The 14,504-nt window shown below is 44.4% G+C and overlaps 1 protein-coding gene across 10 annotated transcripts in view; it reads left to right on the forward strand.

The window, feature by feature from the left end:
• The first annotated feature begins 2,299 nt into the window (after nucleotides 1-2,299).
• Nucleotides 2,300-14,504, forward strand: part of ESRRG (estrogen related receptor gamma) — a 483,548-nt gene continuing 471,343 nt past the window's right edge. For 8 of the 10 annotated variants that reach the window (XM_081000562.1, XM_081000567.1, XM_081000563.1 and 5 more), the window contains exons 1-3: nucleotides 2,300-3,183; nucleotides 4,260-4,388; nucleotides 10,972-11,102. Coding sequence is in view for 1 of the 10 variants with exons in the window: in XM_081000569.1 (XP_080856695.1) it covers nucleotides 11,101-11,102 (2 nt within the window). In the remaining 9 variants the exon portion in view is untranslated. Of the gene's footprint in view, nucleotides 3,184-4,259; nucleotides 4,389-5,036; nucleotides 5,098-10,971; nucleotides 11,103-14,504 lie in introns of those variants that run through there. The other 2 variants (XM_081000571.1, XM_081000569.1) reach the window with 2 other exon arrangements.

Consider the following 14,504-nt stretch of genomic DNA (forward strand, 5'->3'; position numbering starts at 1 on the left):
GCGCGAAAAAGTGGCGGGAAATGTTAGCTCCGAGGCCGTTAAAACTTCTGAGGTAACCCTTGCCGACCTTTGTGTCAACAAGTCACGCCACCACGGCTTATCTCTAACACTGAAACAGTTTAGCATTTTCAGAGCGATCAGAACAGATACCTTTTCATGTGATCTGATCTTTTTAATCCACCTTTGATCAATGTGGTGAGTGAAACAGGGCAAAACAAAACAAAACCCTTTTCAATAACTGTCGTAAGAAAGAGTGTTGAGTGTACCACATACCAACCCCTTTCAGTTAATATAGTTGTGCTCCAAAAGAGGTGTAGCAGGTATTTGTGTGTGTGTGTGTGTGTGTATACGGTATGCGTGTGTGCAATATATATATATATATATGTATATGTATATATCTCAGATATTTCTCAGGTTGAGGTCTTAATTATATTAAAAAGTCACCCAAGGTCAGTCACTTTGCTGCTTTCCCTCACGGTGCTTAATTACTCAGCCCACACAGTTATTTAGTACCTGTAAATAATATATATATGTATTTAAAACCACTGCATCATGCAAGTCTCTATTAACACCCTCCCCCACTCCTTTTAAATGACTTGAGATGCAAAAAAAGGAGGTCATTATATAAAGTTTAAAACCTTATCTTTGAAGTGTACCTTATTTCATTACCCACCTTGGCCCCCAAATACATATGGACATTAAGTGGTAATTTGGATTCCTTTCTTTATGGCTCTAGCCCTTCGCTGTGGGTTTTCCTGCCATTTCCCACACCATGTATATTAAGCAGCCAGAGAACATTGGCCTGTTTCTTGAAAATGACCTGAGACTTCGCTCAAATAATTTTTTTGTTGCGTGCGCTGCCCAGATTGCTAAGTGTTGGTGGTGCCTCTTTTCTCCCGCTGCCTTTTCTGATTTTAAACCTCCCCAACTGCTTTTTCCTGTGTCAGTGTGAATGTGGCTGCAGCCCATTGGGAAGCAAGGAGAAGAAGGAAAGGAGGCTCATTGCGCGGGGTGCCTCTCTTTTATTTCCTGGAAATTATTCTTCTTTCTTGATGAGGTGATGCACTTCGAGGGGCCTGTGCGCGCGCTTGTCTGCGCGCGCGCGCTTTGGGGGCACACACATATTTGAGCCTTCTGTTTATACATTTGCTAGGCGAGTGACCATTTCAAGAATAAAAGGAGACCAAGTGGACTGTGCTAGCTGAAATCTAGCCCTGGATGTCCTCTGGGCTGAGCTTTCTGGTTGCCCTGCTCTGCCCCCCATCCCACTGCCCTCCATGTGTTCCCACAGCATTTCATAGTGTTTGCAAGTTTGCATAACCCAACTCTTCTCTTCTCACTTTTAGGGGGCACAGGCAACCCGATGGCTTCCTGGTGATGTTTCAATCCGAATGCAAATCGGCGGGTAGCTTTGAAGTCTCTCGAAATTGCGTTGGTGACCCTCTCTCCGCCCCGAGGGCTCCTTCTCTGGGCTCCCTGGAAAACCATCCCATCAGTTGTCTGGAGCCACAGCAGCAGCCGCCACACTTGCCTTTGTGTTCGGGCGCTTGCTGGGTCGATCAGATTCTTGCGAGGAGCAAAGTAACTTCCACACGTTCTTGACACACCTGGCACCTGCTTGGGCTTGCTCTGCGATTACTTATTCAGCTTTGCTAATGATTATTTTGGAAGTCTCCCCCTGCCGTTTCATGCACAATGTGAAACGCTCCTCTTCGACCCCCTGCTTCAAGAAAAGGTTCCCTCTCTCCCCGCCACTTGATCTCTCCTGAACAATTGCCTCTGCGCAAAGCAAATGTGCACAACCGTGTGCAAAAAAAAAAGGAAAAGGAAGGGGAAAAAGAAAAGAGGAAAGTGACACAATTTCATCCGAAAAGCTAGATTGCTAGATAGATGGGCATACCTACAGAGGGGAAGGCTTACACGGACCCTGAAACTGCGGAGGCTTCGCTCTCCAGCTCGGCATGATTTAAACCTAGCTCAGTTCTCATTGTTACCAGGAATATATTTTACCCCTCTGTCTTTTGTAGGATACAGAAGGTGAATAATGAAATCCTTTTGCTAATAGTTTATGAGCCATGAGATTGGAAATGTATATGGATAGACCAGAGCGCCAGACTAAAAACCACTTGAGAGCATCTCGGAGCCTGCCAGAAGTAACGATTTAATATCCCCAGCCCAGCACAGAGGGGAGCAGCAGGGGACTGCGGACGGCTCTCTCCAGCCTGCTTCCTGAACCCTTTTGCACGGAAGAGCAGCGGGGTGACAGACTTCATTCCCAAGCAAAAAGCGCTCAGTGCACGAACATCTGAAAGACATAATCATCGCTTCTTAGCATGTGTGTTTATGGCATACAGTTTATTATCCAGAATCGGTATATATGATGCACATTAAATTAATATACACACGCTAGAGATTGAAAGCAATCTCTTCTCTACCTTTTGATCATATCCGCACAGTGGCCATTGTGAAGATAAGCACTGCGTGTATCCATTGTGCGCAGCAGGAAGCGGCCGCGTTTGGAAGGGATGTCAAAGGTCCCCGGAGCAGGGGATGTGTCCTAGGTTTGGACACTCAGTGCGCCACTGCTGTACAGGCAGAGGAAAACACGCGTTGCCTGCAAAAGCCAGAAGTGATGGGGACAGCTGGGAATAGGCTACCCTGCTTTGGAGATGCAGAAGCAAACTCCTCAAATTCAGGAAAGTCAAACAGAGGGGCAAAGCTCTGGGAGCGAGAAATGACAAAACCACAAGAACTTAAAAGGATGGGGTGTGTGTGTGACGGCATTAACCAAGAAAGAAAAAGGAGAATCTAGAATAAGCAGGAAGATAAACAAGTATGATTTTTAAAAGGAGCCAAGCTGAGAAAAGCCCAAAGGGGAACGAACTCAAAGTCATCTTTTCCCATGACTTTCCAGCGTTAGTTTTTGTGGGGCACAGCCTGGCTGCGAGGGAGCTTGAGAAGCCCTGTTGTATAGGAGCGGACATTTCCCAGAGAGTCGGTGCCACAGGATGTCTGATGGCATCACACACACATCCACGCACACACACAACTCCCCGCCGCTGCCAAACCCAAACAGTCATCAACTCCACTCAGTGTGCGCAAATTGATGGAAGCCTCCGCGGAGTGAACTGGCAACATCTGTCCGGAAAATTCTCAGAGACGCAGATGCATTTCTTTAGACAGGTCAGCACTTCCTACCCGGGCAGCTCTGACAGCTACCTGTCACGGGGAGGAAACCCCTCTCGGAGCTGCAGGGCTCAGGATCCTTAGCAGCGGCAGCTCCGCCGCTGACAGGGAGCCAGTCCCTCCAGCTCTCGGAAATCAATGGCCCCCAGAGGTGAGCCACGGGCCGCCTTGATGAGGGGGAAGTCCCCCCCCCCGCGAAAACGCCAATACTTCAGAATCTATTAACGTAAATGAAGGAGAAGAAAGATAGTAGGAGTCCCATCCTCAGAAGACGTTATGGCAATTCCACCAAATAGTACCTAATAACAATGGTGAGACTAGCCTGAATAGACAAACGCTACGCTTGTGTGTTCCAAAAGTTTATTTGGTGCCAAGTTACTGGTCAGCGAAATGCCCCCAAGTTCAGGAGACGGGGATCTTTCTGTAATAAGAAGGACAAAGAGTGATCTGTGTCAGACGCTTAAAAAAAAAAAGTAGGAGGCAAATTATTTTTGTATAAAAGATATATTTTAGTTTGCGAAGTGCTTTGCAATAATATTGCATCCTCTGGGCTTAATAGGTTCCTCAGCAGAATTAAAGGAACGGGCTGATTTAAAAGACCCGTCACTCAGCTGTCCCAGAATCTCTCAGTCTTGGTTCCGCCACATTCCCTAAACAACCCTTCTTGTGCCTCACCTCACTCTTCTCAGCCCCATCCCTTTATCATTAAGAACTTTTGAAGTGCAGTTAGTGATTCTAACCCTGGTCAGTCTCAAGCAAATGTGGTTTGTGTGCGTGCGCGCGCCCGCGCGCATGTCTCGAGAAAGCGCGACAGTACCCTAACAACCCTCAATAAACACATGCATAATCACCACCATACCCAATTCCTTTGCTACAATACACCCTCAATTTTCAGCCCTAGCAACTGCCTGGGGGGGTTTAATCTTCCAAAGAGAAAGGGGGGCTCCCTGCGCAAAATTACGCCTTCTCCTCTCATTTGTTAGCTGGTTCCATCAAAAACTTCGCTATTTATAGGCTACACACACGAACGTGGAGTAATACAAACCCTCCTGTGTTTGTTCCCTTTTGCAAAGTGACCGGTGTTGCAGCTTTTGATCGCTTTGCTTCGAGAGCTGCGCAGAGGACGAGCTACAATCAAAGCGGGCTGAGAGCAGACCTCCAAGCTGCAGAGAGTCCGTGTAAACTGCTCGCCGCACAGCCATGTGAGTACCTCCCTATGACCCCCGCCCCGCAAAAATGTGTAAGGTTTGTATTCTTGGTGAGCGGAAAGCAATTATGAAAGGGGAGGAGGGGTGGTATAGTAAATGAAAAGTGGGTGACGGAAGGCACCACGGAGAGAGAGAGAAAGGTTTGCTAAGTGACTACCTTGTCTCCTGAGTCTAAATCAGCTGAGAACGGGCAGCAAAATGACCATGTGTCGCTTCGTTCCAATTCTCCTGATAGTGGCAGTTAGACATTCCCCCTAAAATTGGGCAATATCGGACGGATAAGATCCGTATGAGAACCAAAGCCCAAGGATTACAGGGATCACTGATACTTCGCAAGCAAAAAATGACTGGTGGGCACTGGGCAGCTGCCGCCTTATATGATAAAGAAACAGGCTGCAAATTCTGCAAAGGAGGCTTAAGTTCACTCTTTCAGAAGACGAGGAAAGAGGGCCCCAGGGAGCCTGTAGAAGAGTGCGAAAAGAACCTTAGCCAGTACCCATGCGCTGCCTTGTATCCTCCCAAATGTATAAGCTTTCTCTGCTTTTCAAGCATTCCCAAGCATCCCCCTCCGTCACAATGAAGTACCCCCCCCCCCAAATTGCATATAGCCTACGCGTTAAATTGCAGGTTTCGTGCAGGTGGGACAGGGAGGACTGGAGAGGAATGTAAATCTGAGCAGGAAAATGGGCTTTTACCGAGGCAGGTGTGTTGCTTAAAAGGGGTATAATCGATTGCCAGGGACAGAAAAACCCTTCTGGAGAGCAGGGTGTGCAGCAGAATTGAGATCTGCGGGACCTGGGCTCTGATCCCAGTTTAGCGTGGCATGAAATTAACAAAGGCAGAGGCATCGTGCCCTGGAAGTCACCTCTATTCATAAAAGAAGAAGGGCAGGAGTAGGAAAGCGAAAGAGCCCCAGTGAGTGGCTGTGTGTGTTTCGTTCCGTCTCCGTGTAAAGTTCAGGCAGAGGGGTGGGAGAGGTGGGATTCGCATTGCTTGGTACCAAGCTCCCATGATGGACTGGTGGGCATTTGGCATGGAAGGAGGCTTGCCATGCCTAGGCACATAGCTGAGGGGCCAGCGCAGTCCCAGAAAATAGCAGCAAGAACTTGCAGGGACTGTGCTCGAACTTTGCTGCCTCATGTGGAAAAAGTGACTTCGATCCAGGGCCATTTATAGGCGACAGTAAAGCCTCCTTTTCAATGAGCGGCAGTGACAGCAAAGCGAGTGAGCTGCCTTTTAGCCTCAACGCTGCCCCTTCAAAGCTCTAGTCTGTCCTCGCTCGGTCGGGGAAGACGTGAAGCCTTGTTTCCGCTGACCCGTTGAATTGACCTTGGCAGGCTAGGGCAGGTAGGCAGGTGAGACTTTTATTCACCTGCATTTCAGGTCACACACAGTTATGCACACAATGCAAGGCACCTGTGGGGCTGAAAGTGGGCCAGGCATACATGGCAGGTAGCAGATCACACAAACCAAAAATAAGGGAATCTAGTGAAAATGACAATCGTTTCTATCAAAGGATTGTCTATAAAAGGGTCCCCCTCCAGGTTTAAATAATGTCTCACATGTTCCCCATAAATAAAGCAGGTTGGTCCATCTCTGTAACTTATTTTCAACTTCCTTTTCATCAAGTTTGTTTAAACAGCACACTTTGAAAACAATGTCTTTAACTATCTTGAGGAAGTATTAGAAGCTTTAAAAAATCCACTTGAAGCAAAGATTCATGCAATTAAGTTTCTCATCTTTCCACCCTGTGTTAACATCCCCCTGCATCTTTTTATGCCTCCATTCTTGAGTGAAAGGTAAAAAGAAATACATAGTAGCACAGAGATAGGATACTTTATGGGTGGGTGGATAGAAAGAAAGAATATTATTCATATCACATTTGAAAAAGCAAAATCTAATAGTACCCTCATGATATTTGGGTGCCTGCAATCTTTAATTGCTCTTTGACTGTAAAAAGTTAATAAACTCAGAAAATAAGTCATAACAAAACAGTCTCAGTTGGATCTGAGGACAGGAGCTGTTTGCACTTCAGTTACACTTCAGTACTGGGTTGCAATGTCCAGTTTCAGAACTTTTGCCCTTCATTTGCCTAGAGCTGACGGAGGTGTTAGTTCAAATTTGTGTGAGAAAGAGCCTGGAAGTTTGATGACTTGTGAAAAGTTTTGCCTCTGCAATACAGTTACTTTTGAAAAGTATAGATTTCTGATTCTGGTTTCAGAGAATAAACCAGTTTGATTATTTCATATTCTAGTATAATCCGTCCCTTTCTGCATGACAGAAGATCCCCATATAGTACAATGCAGAAGATCTCACTGGATTCAAGTCACCCTAAGTGCATCACAATATGTTTGGCCATTATGTCTAGTGATAACAGCAGGCTGCACCTCTTTTATGTAAATCCATATTACTAGGGGTTCCGGATGGATCTATGGATCTGTGTATGGAAAAAAATGGAAAATTCATTCCTTGGAAGAAATAGCCAAGCATGCTTTGAGAACTGGCAGGTAACATGTGTGGGGGGTATTCATTATGTCATATACAAATTTTCATCCCACATGAACAGCTCTGTGAGCTCTGTGTTTCTAAGTATTTTTAGTTAGATTTCAGTTTTATTTTGTATTAACCTTGTGTAGAATGAGTGAAATTTTACACAACTGCCTCTGTTGAAAGTAGTGTTTGAGGCGAGATCAGGTGATATATATAAAAAAATCTGTCATGGCTTGTTCACAAACGCATGCCGCTATTTCAAACTGTGATGGCCAATGTGATTAAACTTTGCCCATAGTTCTTGATAAAGGTAGTTAGGTCGATGGGCTTTCATCCTTTAATTTTCAATAAAAGAGATTCTAGGTGAAAAAATCCCAGATTCAACAGACATAGGGCAGGACAACCTGCATTTATTCCTCATAACACACCTCCCTGAGTTCCCTCAAATTTATTCCCAGTTCTATCAATGTCCCCACATTAGTCTTTCCTCCATCCTATCCTTATTTCCTTCTCCCTTTCTTAAACTACTTTTTCTTGCAATTATCTACTTTAACCCTTCCACACCTCCTCTTTGCCTAACACTCCAGCCATCCCCAGCCTATCTTATGGACACATGTCATAGTCTTCCAGATATTGCCGATTTCCAACTTCCATCAACCCTAGCTATCATGGGCAGTGATCAGGAATGATGGAAGATGTAGTTTAACAACATCTGGATGGCTGCAGGTTCCCCGTGCCATTAGTCCATCTAGCCATTATTATTTACTCTGACTGGCAGGAGGTCTCCAGAGTCTGAGGTCCCCCCACCCCCATTACGTGTCCTTCTTGCTAGAGATGCTCTTGGGACCTTCTGCATGCAAAAACATGTGCTCTACCAGAGTTATTGCCCTTTTCCTTCATTTTTATCACACCCAAATAATAATCCATTTCCAGTTAACAATCTGTGTTCTCTATTTTCCAGCTTTTATCAAGAATAACATTAGCACAGGCCTGCATCAAAACTTTTAAACTTTCATTTGTGTGCTAAAATCGCATCACAAAATATTTGCAAGTGAGGTGTTTTAATTTGGATTCTGCATGCAGAATAAATTTAAATTCTGCATAATTATTGCAAGCTAAACACTGGCCCCACACACAGTTTTGGAGTATTAAAGCATCAGTTTTTAGGTTTCCTTAGGCTTGACTTGGAAAAGAGCATGGGGCGGGCGGGCGGGCTACAAAGCTAAGCTATACAAGGATTAGCAGCCCACAAGACCAACCTGCTGTCAATCAAAATGAACCAAGTCCTGTTAGGTGCAGTATGGTCTTATAAACATTTAATACAGATCTTGCAAATGGTAAGTAGTGGGTGGAGAAGCAGCATTAAAGTTGGGTATATTCTTATTTAGTGAATGAACACAAGGTAGTAAGTTCTAAAGAGGCTAAGTTATTTATGTAATAAATAAGAGATAAGTAAAAGGTGAATTGTTCTAATGTGGAGACTGCTGTGTGTTACTCTGTCTTTTGGTTCACAGAGAGAAAACAGGAATTCTTCTCCCACTTCTCCCAAATGGGAAGAGGTGTTACAGTTGCAGTTTTCCTCATAACACAAGAGGGGGTTTTGTTTTAGTAGTTACTTGACCATGGTCCTATAGATAGATTCAGATTACAGGCCAACAAAAAGTTTACTAAAGAAGAAGGCCGGCTTTCCCTCTGTTGGCACAAAACACATTCTCAAGGATGCAAAAATGTGTACTAAATCCTGTGTAAATCAGTGTGAGTCACTGTAGCGTTTATTAATTAGATGAATGTCCTATTTATCCTATTTAACAAGTTCCATACAAACAGGATTATTCAGTGATCAGTGTCCTGCCCCCAAATCTCTCTGTCTGAGAGAGAAAATGAAGGAGGATATATATGAAAAAAAGCAACTGGACATTTTACAAAATCCCTCTTTTAAAGTTCCTCCTGCTTATAAATCATCAAATGCTCATCTTAATAATGATAGAAGTTATGTCTGGTCAGGTTTTTAAATGTATAAAAATGCATGTTTATTTTGGGTCAAGGGGTTTGCAAACCCTAAATATGCCCATACATATTCTTCTTTGATGTTGCATACACACATGTGCATGAGGGCACACGACCACATTTCCTGGGTGTATGTTCTCTCCAAGTCTTGACAATTGGGTGGGAGTCATGTTTCATATTTTAAACTACTTTAAAGTCACAGCCCTACGTAGTTACTTACCTGTAACTGTGCACAGGACCATGACCTTGAATCATTTAAGAATCCTGAATGGAATCCAAGTTGCTAATGTCAAAGTAAGCATCTTTCTGTCTCTTTGAAAAAATAACAATACCCATATGGATTTACTATATTTAATCCACAGTTTCTTGCCACCTGCTTTGAAACCAGGTTCATTGGTTGGCGGCTTGAATACAAGAACCATAGTTTTCAAATAATGAATTGTGCCTTTGACCTAAAATGAGTAACATGTTCACTGATGTACCTTAAAACCTCAGTGATTTTGCATGCTTTTCCTTGGGAGCTGTGAAATAAGCTAGGTCAGTAATTAAAAGCAAGAGAAAATTGAGAAGCAAAAGAGAAAATCTGGAAAGGGAGAAGACAAAAAGAGAGGAAGACACATAACAGGAAAAGATAAAACAAACTTCAGAAAGAAAGAAAGAAAGAAAAGAAAGAAAGTCTGGAAGAAGCAGGAAGAAAAGAAAGATAAAAAGTATGATTTTAAAAGGAGCTAAGCTGAGAAAAGCCCAAAGGGGAACGAACTCAAAGTCATCTTTCCCCATGACTTTCCAGCGTTAGTTTTTGTGGGGCACAGCTTGGCTGCGAGGGAGCTTGAGAAGCCCTGTTGTATAGGAGCGGACATTTCCCAGAGAGTCGGTGCCACAGGATGTCTGATGGCATCACACACACATCCACGCACACACACAACTCCCCGCCGCTGCCAAACCCAAACAGTCATCAACTCCACTCAGTGTGCGCAAATTGATGGAAGCCTCCGCGGAGTGAACTGGCAACATCTGTCCGGAAAATTCTCAGAGACGCAGATGCATTTCTTTAGACAGGTCAGCACTTCCTACCCGGGCAGCTCTGACAGCTACCTGTCACGGGGAGGAAACCCCTCTCGGAGCTGCAGGGCTCAGGATCCTTAGCAGCGGCAGCTCCGCCGCTGACAGGGAGCCAGTCCCTCCAGCTCTCGGAAATCAATGGCCCCCAGAGGTGAGCCACGGGCCGCCTTGATGAGGGGGAAGTCCCCCCCCCGCGAAAACGCCAATACTTCAGAATCTATTAACGTAAATGAAGGAGAAGAAAGATAGTAGAAGTCCCATCCTTAGAAGACGTTAGGGGCAATTCCACCAAATAGTGCCCAATAACAATGGTGGCTCTAGGCTGAATAGACAAACGCTACGCTTGTGTGGTCCCAAAGTTTACTTAGTGAGAAGATATTGGTCATCTGTACAGTAGCATCTCTTCTCTCCTACTCCTATCCCAAATAAGCTGCGGGTGAGTTCACCAATTATTAGTACTTCTATACTCCTGCTGTGTTCTCAACAGCCGTGTGAGATAGCCATGTGAATCCCATTTCACAGATGGAAGACTGATTCAAAGAGGGTGATTTGCTCAAGGTCACTCAGTGGGTTAATGACAGATATAAGGAACACAGGCTTTCAAAATTTCAAGTTCAACCTACGAGAAAGCTAATGCTTTATAGGGCTCCCCTTTATACAAATCCCCCATCTCCATTATTATTCTAAATATATCGGCAATATTCGGATACTGTACATTTTTGCCAGGCACCAGTAGTCAACAAGGGGAGGCAGAATGCCACTAGCTTAGCAAAACAAAAACCCCCACACATTCTACATTCATAATCACGATCAAGCCCAGTTCCTTCGCTGTAATACACCCACAACTTTCAGCTCCAGCAACTGCCCCGGAAAGCAGGGTGGGGGGGTGTCTCCGTGCAAAATTACGCCTTCTCTTCTCATTTGTTAGCTGCTTCCATCTAAAAGTTCGCTATTTATAGGCTACATACAAGAATCTGGAGTAATACAAACCCTCCCGTGTTTGTTCCCTTTTGCAAAGCGATCGGTGTTGCAGCTTTTGATCGCTTTGCTGCGGGAGCTGCGCAGAGGACGAGCTACAAACAAAAACGGGCCGAGAGGAGACCTTCAGCTTTCTGAGAGTCCGTGTAAAGCCGCTCGCTCCACAGTCATGTGAGTACCTTTCCTCGATCGATCGATTGCATTTTGCGCTGCTATCTTCCCTCCTGGCTTCCCTCCTTCTTTAGTATTCCCTTTTAGTTCCTTATTGCACGTGAATTGTGGGGAGCGGGGGTGAGGGGAGGGAATCGTCGTGATTTGTATCTTTCGACTGTTTGAAAGCAGCGATGGAATAGCGAGAGGAAAAGCAGGGGAAAGGGAAGAACAGTGGGACGGATGGGAGAAACAGGGAGAAGAGTCAAGGTTTTCTAGGCGAACGCCTTGTCCCGAGTCAGCAGAATGCGCTCTCCTTCAAATTATTATCTTTCCAAGAAGTTTAGAGCAAACCCCAACCCTCCAAGGTCTAGCAACGCAGGGGTTGACAATCTCTGTATTATTAAAAGCCCTCGAAGGGGGACAGCTGCCTCCAAATGTCATCTATAGACAGGCAAAAAATTCAGCAAAAGAGGCAGAGTTTTCTCTGAAAAGGGGACAGAGGGTCCTAGATAGCCTCTTTCACATGAGGAGCTCACATTATCCCCTGCTGCTCTTATCCTTTCTAATGCCACTTGCATCCATCCAGCCTACGCGTTAAATTGCGGGTTGTGCACCAGGGAAACACTGGAGAGGAATGCAAATCTGTATGAGCCGGAAAGTGAGGCTTTTAATGAGGCAGGTGTGTTGCTGATATTGGACTCGGTCAATTGCCAGGAAAACGTCTTCTAGGGAGCAGAGTGTGTATTGGAAGGAGACTGCATCTGCATTTGCTCAGTTCCCACTTTAGTGTGGCATGAAATTAACAAAGACAGAGGTATCGTGCCCTGGAAGTCACCTCTATTCATAAAACAAGGGAAGTAAAAGAGTCACAGTGAGTGGCTCTGTGTGCCTCTCCCGTGCAAAGTTCAGGGGAGCTTAGTGGGACGTACATTTTTTGGTACCAAGCTCCCAGGATGGACTGGTGGGCATTTGGCATGGAAGGAGGCTTGCCATGCCTAGGCACATAGCTGAGGGGCCAGCGCAGTCCCAGAAAATAGCAGCAGGAACTTGCAGGGGCTGTGCTCGAACTTTGCTGCCTCATGTGGAAAAAGTGACTTCGATCCAGGGCCATTTATAGGTGACAGTAAAGCCTCCTATTCATTGAGCAGTAGTGACAGCAAAGCGAGTGAGTTGCCTTTTATCTTCCATGCTGCCCCTCCAAAGCCCTAGTCTGTCCGGCTTGCTTTGGGAAGATGTGAAGTCTTGTTTCCACTGACCCGTTGAATTGGTGATGGCAGGCAAGCAAGACTTTTATTCACCTCTTTTTCAGGTCACACACATGCAAGTCACCTATGTGGCTGAAAGTGGGCCAGGTGCACACGGCAGGTAGCAGATCACACAAACCAGAAATAAGGCAACCTGGTTAAGAATGCATTTGTTTCTATCAAAGGCTGGCCACAGTACATGTTTTTAATGATGAATTGCACAAACAATAGGCTGAAAGCATTTGCTGTGATTGATAATGTCTCACGTGCACCCTAGAAATAAAGCAGGCAGGGCCATCCTTTGTATGTTTTCAACTACCTTTTTATTATGATTGCTAAAACAGGACATCCTAGAGAACAGCTCTTGCATTAAGTTGGAGGAGGCAGAATGGCAAGCACATCCACACCCAGTTGTGAACTTTTCATTCCTCCTCACTTTTGTCTTTCTTCTCACCTTCTCAATTCCTCACACTCAAGAAAAAGGGAAAGAAAGAAAGAAAGAAAGAGTACAGAATGCCCTCCCAAAACAGTGACGTACAGGCCAGAAAATCACAGGGAAGGGGGGAGAGAAAATGTCTTTTTGACCACTTTTGAAAAAGCAGAGTTTGAGGGTTTTTCCTAAACAACCCCTACCTATGAATCCCAAAAGCTCACAATTGTCAGTTACCGCATATTTAGCAGCAGAACATTAATATGCTCAGGTAACTAGAACATCCTAGTTTGACGTGCTTAGGAACTCTGATGATGTATTTGTATCTCATCCCTCATGCTAGGGCATGCTATTCTGTTTCCAGAAGTTTGCACAAACATGATTGAAGTGTTAGTTTCAGATTTGTGGGAAAATATTCTTGAGTATCTTTCTTGTCTTGCAGTGTCAAGGTTTTGTCTTTGTGCCACATGTCATGTTCCAAAACATGCAAGAAAATGTTGATCTCATTGGTTAATAATATTGCTGCACGCCTCCCCAATCTCTGAGCAGTGCAAGATTCCAGGGGTTCAAGGCACTTGCCCAGAGTTAATGTTTCCTTTTGGAAACGAGGCACAGCAGAGACTGTGGTGTCTTTAAGATAGTTGCTTTATTTACACATATATACAACCTAAGCCTACGTTGGAGTTGTTCACAGCATTAACACCCAACAAAGCTCTTGTTTGTCCCATAGCCACAGCCTTGGATTCAAATGGAAATCAAACATTGTGCTCTCTCCTGCTTTACTTCTAGGTCACATCCCTGAAAACTCTGCTCTAAACTCCAGCTTTTGTCCTTCCATCTAACTGTGGGCTGGGGCTAGGAGACGGACCCCACACATTTGCCGTCTCCCTCAGAGCTCCTTTCCTTTGTTTCTCATAATGGTTCATCCACCAGGAAATCACCTCATGAGTAAACTAGCTTAGTTTATATTTTAAGACTTGCTTGATCGTGGAATTAAAGGGGTCTGGCAACCACAAACCACATATGGTCCCTTCCAACTCTAAGATTCTATGATTTCTTTATAAACTTTTAAGATAAATTTCTGTCTGTGTTTATGAAGATAGTTATCCATTTTATTGGAAAAAGCAGTGTTCTCTTGCTCTAACCTGGGCTCTATTTACTGTTATTTTCCACTTATTTATATGAATTATTGCTTTTCATGATCACAACCACTTTTTCACTATCCTTTCGAGCAGAAGCATCCATTCCTAATATTGCACTTTGCCCCGTGAGGTTCAAATCCATTGTGGAAGAACTAGGACATTCCAAAACACATTCAAATTAGGTAAAAGCAAATGCAAACAATCCATAGTATTGGTTCACATCCTTTTTTATTTCTCATGTTGTGATGATTCAGAGCTTGATGACTCACTGATGAATGTGTGGTGCTTTCATTGAAAAGCATTGCATTTGAGGTGACATTGGGCAATGTGAGAGTAAATGCAGAAGTGTTGTATCTCCAATGATTTGTTAATATATGAAACTGATCACTTATTAGTGCAGTCTTCCAAGTGAACATGCATCAGTCCTTTTTATTTTATTAAAGCAAATATTTGTGCGATGAGCAAATGACCTTTATTTTGCATGAGGGGATCCCAGCTTCAGATTCTTAGCTTTGTAATTAAGAGAAAGGATAGTATTTATTTTACATTTATTCCTTTCCCTCCACCCACCTCTTCTGTCTCTGTCCTGTCCTTTCTTCATATC

This window comes from Podarcis pityusensis (assembly GCF_964106645.2).
Source record: "Podarcis pityusensis genome assembly, chromosome: 3".
NCBI lineage: Eukaryota > Metazoa > Chordata > Lepidosauria > Squamata > Lacertidae > Podarcis > Podarcis pityusensis.